Source organism: Gymnodraco acuticeps, unplaced genomic scaffold (assembly GCF_902827175.1).
Source record: "Gymnodraco acuticeps unplaced genomic scaffold, fGymAcu1.1, whole genome shotgun sequence".
Lineage (NCBI taxonomy): Eukaryota > Metazoa > Chordata > Actinopteri > Perciformes > Bathydraconidae > Gymnodraco > Gymnodraco acuticeps.
Genome location: NW_022990304.1, coordinates 97,356 through 104,101, shown reverse-complemented (window position 1 = coordinate 104,101; position 6,746 = coordinate 97,356). Strand labels below are relative to the sequence as shown.

The window sequence follows — 6,746 nt, the reverse complement described above, 5'->3', positions numbered from 1 at the left end:
TTCTCCAATCAATATTTATATATTAACAACAGATATGTGAAAGGGGGTTGCTTGTGGCATGGAACCATAGACTGTATTAAGATCAGTGGCGTTTTTATATGTACAAAAGTGGTGGGGCACAAAAACGTAGATGTCTATATATAAGCTTCTGCAGTGAGGTTCATGGCTGCTGAGGCTCTGACTCTTCAGGTTTACAAATATTATATTTTGACCTAAATCAAAATATATTATTTTCAAAAGCTTTTTTTGTCTGATGCTTCAATTAATTTTAAACAGACAGTTCAACAAAAGGATACCCAAACAATTTAATTTGATCATTTAAATATTGAATTGTTCTCTCTCAGTAAGATCCCATTTTCAATCAAATTGCAGTCTTACCTTGACATGAAGATGAAGTCCATTTGCCTATCCCTCTGGACAAAAATCTCTATTACTTTTTTGTAAAAGTCCTCCTAATGTTCTTGTAGTTTCAAAAGTCTATCATAAATCTGATCTAATCAATAGATTTATGATTAGAAAATTATAAAAGTAGGGTAGACATGTGGATATTATCCGGCTGAACAAAACGTGCATTTATCTAACAGGTTTGTTTCCCACAGATCTTATTTGGAGCTATTTTCTAAAATCCTATGGAGAAATATCATTGCTTTTTTGTGGAGGGAAGCCATGCGCAGCTTACTTCCGGGTTTTAGGACGCCTCACTGCAGCTCTCTCTCCTCCTCTTCACCTACCACACTTTTCGCAGCACACGTACTTACAGCCAATCAGCTCTGAATGATGTGAGATGACGTATGGTGGGGATGGCAGCTCTATGCCCCTATGGTCATTATTTTTTTGCCACACATAGGACATAGGAAAATACTCTGAGCATGCGCAGTGTAGTTTTTACAGTCACCATTGACTTAAACAGGGAGAGGGAGGGGCAGGATCGGGTTTTGTCCCACATGGCTCTAAACAGCTCAATAGGCACACACTGTAGACACTAATTAGAAGAACACAGACTAAAACAGCAATGAGACGAATCAGATGATTAAACATGATCTTAAAATATATTTTATAATTTATTTGTTGCCTTTTTTTGTAATCATTATTTGTAATACTTTCTGCTGACACTAGGTGGGGCTGTGCACCTGCCCCTAATGACCAGTCGCCACTGATTAAGATGGACGACATGACAGCTCCTAGTGAACCCGCAGCATCTAAATCACTCCCTGGTGACTGGCGGCATTATATATATTATAAACGTCCATGTTAGCAGATGGGACATGGGCACCATTAAAACATCAAAGTACACATTGAATACATTTTTCTCATGGTTGTCATTTGAGGTAGTTCTTATCACACAGATTTTTGTTTAAGTGTATACTTTTTGGAAGAGTTAGGTTGAATTGGTTGTTTCATATATAAATGTTTTTTTGATGACAGCTGCTGTAAATTAGTCAAGGAGTAAGAATGTTGAGAGGATATGTAACTCAAACATTCTACAACCATAATTGTACAAGATTTGTACACAAAGATCTTTAGAGTAACCTCTTTTAAAGATAGTCCCTGACCAATCACTAACTAGCTTAGCAACATGTCCCGTGACAGTGAGGTGTCAGAGGACGAAAACAAGCCATCTGAAATATAAACCCTGTATATGAGATCTTCCCAATTACAATACAATTACATCTTAGTTCTGCAATCATCAGTCCCAATCACCATCATTGTAAACATTTTAAACATGTTACTTAAATAGAAAAGTATTACATTTTATTTTTCATTAATTAAAATACAGCTATTGCTATTACAAAATTAGATGTAAGGAAATGCAGAATTTCAAACATTAACGCACAGTGACCACATGAGGGCAGTCAGCATCCAAAGATCCAGGAGCATGTTTTGCAATATTGTCAACATTTGCTGGTGGTGTAAATAATGTGAAATGCTGAAAAGTATTCACACAGGCCTCAGACAACCAACCCGAGTCCCTGAGAACAATAATCTGCCTCGCCTACCAAAAGTGCCTTGTCAGGGTAAAATGTGCGACAAGTGTTTGTTTTTCTTTGCATTGTGAGAGTCTGACTCACATAACACACAGCTGATTTTCCTGTCATCTTTTCGGTTCCTTCAACTTTAAAGCAGACTGGGTTCGCCTGGTCTGTAAAAAGTGTTGATTGATCAGTTGCATTGTTCTGCCAGTTGAGGGCACCAATATACAACGCTTAATTGTTGACCAATATTGGACGACTCCCTTCAGAATGGCTACATCAATTAAAACCAAAGTCTTAAACTCTAGGAATTATTATCAATAATAATCTTTAGTGAATCAGAGATTCAGCCGCCAATGCTACAGTAAGTTACCACCAAAGCAACTGCACCTATACTCTAGGGCAGGGGTGGCCAACCAGTCAGAGGTTAAGAGCCAAATGTTTTCTATGTTACTGCAAAGAGCCACATCAAACACACTGATACCGCTTGTTTCAGTTTTTTGTTTTCTGGAGACACGATTTCAACCACGTCACTGATGCATTTTTGTGGCATTGGGATATATATTTTTAAAATCCTCTGGAGCAGAGAGAGGAGCTGTGGATTATTGTTATTGATTAATGCATCAGTGTTTCTTAGGGTCAAAAACACTAAACTCACAACTTAAAATGAAAGCGTTTAGTTTATTTAATAAAAGAGCACATGTTCAATGTGAAAAGTGACAGTAGTTATAGATTATTTGCAATTTGGTGCTATATAATATATTTTTAAAAAAAATTATATATTTTTTTTAAACACCTTGAATTTCAGGGGGTGCACGGGGCTCCGTTGGCGGGGTGCAGCGCCCCTCCAAGACAATGGTAGGGGAAACACTGGATAATGTTTAATCAACGATAGGTTTTCCCCCCCTCAAAGATGATTGGTTCACTGCATCGCAGGTATTATTGTGATTGGCTCTTGGGCCACATCAAAATTAGACGCGCTGGCATCCTCTCATACTGACACCTGACACCACACATACACACGTAGGGAGAGCCGGGACGAAAGTAACACGGGACCAAAGTAACGGAGCGATTTTATCCGAGCCCAAACAACTTTGACCGGCCAAATTACGTCAGAATGATCAGCATTCAATACTTAACAGACCTACTAAATATTAGGTTTAACTCTGAGGAGTAGTGTTGTCACGGTACCAGGGCCGGCCCTGACCAATTTGCCGCCCTAGGCGAGATTTTAGATGGCGCCCCCCCCCCCCCCCCCCCCCCAAAAAAAATAAAATAATAATAAATCACACAGAAGCTGTATACGTTTTTGGGATATTTTTTTATTTTAACACAAATACAACATTAAAACCTATAATTGCAGTCAGCAGCCTCGCCAACACACCAGTGCTTTCTAAAGGCCTATTCACACATGGCCCCTCCACTTGCTCCCTGCTGAGGTCAGACAGGGCAACAAGTTGCTCCTCTGCTGACAGGCACACAATCCACCTGTACTGATATACAGTCCGTGAGAGACTAATTGCCTCACCTTAAGAGCTGGATGTGTAAGAAGTACAACCCAGAAACATTTACTAATTTAAAACAAAAGCTGCTTTGCTGAACACTTAAACATACTACTTCTGGGTACCGAAATATTTGCTATCAATCACTTCAGTCTTGGTTAAAAGCAAGATTTAGCCAAAATCCAACCATTAAAATACTACAGGCCTCAATCTCACACCTCAACACCTTACCTTAGCCTGACTCTCCTTGCCTTTCTTGAAGCAAAATGATCTATGACATCATCATAAGACAGCTGTTTTGAGACCACATGGTTGATGCTTATGATGGATAGTCCACTGAGACGTTCTTGTCCCATAGAAGCTCTCAGGTAAGTTTTGACCAGTTTGAGCTTTGAGAAGCTTCTTTCAGCAGCAGCCACTGTAACAGGAAGAGTGGCAGAGATTCTCAGAGCAACCCACAAATTGGGGTACATTTCTGTCAGCTTCTTCTCATGAAGGAAGGTCAATAGTTCCATGTTTGTCATCTTCTTTGATGGCAAATGTGGAACATTTTGCATTTCTGCAGCAAGTTCCCTGCCATCATGGGTCAGAGCAGAGCTCAGGGTTTGACAGTGCTTTGGCAGTTCTTCGTTTGATGTGGTGGGAAAGTTGATGAGCACTCCAAACTTGTCATTTACCTCTTCAAGGTGCTGAAATCTCTCATCAAGTGAAGAGAGGGCTGTATCCACAACCACATTAAAAAAAAGGGATTTCCATTTTTTTAAGTGCATCATCAATAGGCTCATCTGGAGACTCATAACCAAACTGCCGTTTTGTGGATCTCAACCGCTTTTGCTTGAGAACAGACTCCACGTTCATCTCCTCACACATCTCCTTTGCAGTTGTCTGTGCATCAGAAAATCCAGTCCTTCTGTAGCAGGTGAGGGAATCTCCTGTTTTCTTCAGCCGGTCGACAGCCACATCTAACTGCACGGAGGGTGACTGCATCAGTTTGCTCAAATGCTGGATCTTGTAGAGGATGTCATACCATATGGTTGTGCAAATGATAAAACGGTAAGATCCAATCTCCTCAGCCAAAGACTGGGCTTCAACTCTCACCACAGGGTCTGCAGTTGTTTCCCTCACCTCCAGAAGAGCCTCTCTGATTTGCCCAGCCTGGTACATTACTGCCTCAACGCTTTTTATCCTGCTTTCCCATCTGGTCTCTGACCACGATTTCAGGGTTGTTTTGACATGTTTCAGCAGGATGTCCCATCTATGCGTGGAGGCAGAGAAGAGTTTGTACAACTTTGTTAAATAGCCAAAGTAGCCTATAGCATCTGGTGAGCTCTTTGCAGCATCAGCTACCACCAGATTTAAGGTGTGAGCACCACAAGGGACAAAAAAAGCTCTTGGGTTCTGCTGAAGCAACCTAGCCTGAACACCTTTATTCTTACCCTTCATGTTGGCACCGTTGTCATACGACTGTCCTCTGCAGTCCTCAAAGGGGATGTTAAGTTCCTCCAGCCTTTTGAGAATGAGCAATGTCAAACTTTCCCCTGTTGACTGCTCTGCCACAAGAAAGCCCAGGAAATGTTCTTTAACCTGTGGTTTGTCTACTAGTGATACTATCCTGACAATAACAGAGAGTTGTTCTTTATGACTCAGATCAGGAGTGCAATTCAAAATGATGGAGAAATACTTACACGTTTTTATCTCTTCCACAATTGTGTCCAGTATTTTAGAGCTGATTGAGTCAATCAGTTCATTTTGAATTATTTTGCCCATATAATGTGTGTGACTGCCAGCTCCACTTGCCACCCTACCAACATGCTGCTTTATGACTGGATCGAATTTGGCCATAAGCTCCACTTCTTTTAAAAAGTTGCCATTGTCTGGTTGGTTTAATGTGTCTGTGGACCCCCTCAGAGCCAGGTTTCTCTCTGCTAAGGACTGAATTATTGCCACGAATCGGGTGAGAACGTCGCGCCACCTATTTCTCTCAGCCTGAGCAAGGGCCATCTCTTGCATATCTATTGTAAGCCCCCTGGCAAGACGGACGTCTAACTCCTTCCATGTTGCCATGTTTGTGTTGTGCTCCTTGCTTTCTTCATGTACCTTGAGCAAGTGACTTGCATTTTTCCAGTCCTTTAGTCCTTCCCTATTGAGTATGTAATTTCTCTGTGAAAACATTTTGCAGCAGCAGCAGTGCAAGCTATCATTCTTTTTTGAATACATCAACCAGCTTCTTTTGATTTTTTCTCCGTTGATTAAGACTCTGTTAAAATAGTCTTGCTGACACCTTCTCCCGTCTTTTTGTTTGGGAAAGATAAAACTAGGTTTCATTTGATATTGTCCACTCTGAACAAACTCTGTCCTGTCATTATCAGTAAGAACAGATGGCCAGTCGGCAGGGTCTATTGGTGAAGCCTTTATCCCTGATGCTGTATAACTTGGCTCTGCTGAGGTGGAGGGGACAGGAGCGCTTGATGCTGTATCACTGGGCTCTGCTGAGGTGGAGGAGACAGGAGCGCTTGATGCTGTATCACTGGGCTCTGCTGAGGTGGAGGGGACAGGAGCGCTTGATGCTGTATCACTGGGCTCTGCTGAGGTGGAGGGGACAGGAGCGCTTGATGCTGTATTACTGGGCTCTGCTGAGGTGGAGGGGACAGGAGCGCTTGATGCTGTATCACTGGGCTCTGCTGAGGTGGAGGGGACAGGAGCGCTTGATGCTGTATCACTGGGCTCTGCTGAGGTGGAAGGGACAGGAGCGCTTGATGCTGTATCACTGGGCTCTGCTGAGGTGGAGGGGACAGGAGCGCTTGATGCTGCAGGGCTGGGCTCTGCTGAGGTGGTATGAGGCCCAAAAAATGTCAATAGTGCATCTGGAGAGAGAAGAGAAGTATATGTGACCATCAAGAGATGTATTATATTTGCTAGACCAAATTATATTATAGAAATCAGAAAACAGGAGCAGCTCACAAAATAATTAGAATATCATGGAATATATTGCCTCCATGTAGAATTGATGCATTTATCTCTGCAAAAGGAGCCCCGACCAAGTACTGAGTACATATTTGAATAAACTTTTCAGAAGATCGAAATATCTGTATTATAAATCCTTATCTAATATTATACTAGATACAGGATTATTGATTTTCATGATCTGTAAGCTGTAATAATCACAATTAAAACAAAAAAGGTTTGAAATATTTCACTTCATGCATAATGAATCTAGAATATATGATTAATTTGTTTTATTAAATTAAAGAAAAACAGTTCTATGATATAGTTA

General features: G+C 41.2%; 1 protein-coding gene across 1 annotated transcript; it reads right to left on the bottom strand.

Annotated features, from left to right (window-relative positions):
- Nucleotides 1-4,229: 4,229 nt before the first annotated feature.
- On the bottom strand, nt 4,230-6,024 carry LOC117550319 (zinc finger MYM-type protein 1-like). Its single transcript, XM_034222698.1, has 2 exons — nt 4,909-6,024; nt 4,230-4,727 (listed from the first exon to the last, which is right to left on the bottom strand). The coding sequence occupies exons 1-2, from the start codon at nt 5,795-5,797 to the stop codon at nt 4,711-4,713; spliced, it is 906 nt and encodes a 301-aa protein (XP_034078589.1). The 5' UTR covers nt 5,798-6,024; the 3' UTR covers nt 4,230-4,710.
- Nucleotides 6,025-6,746: the final 722 nt, after the last annotated feature.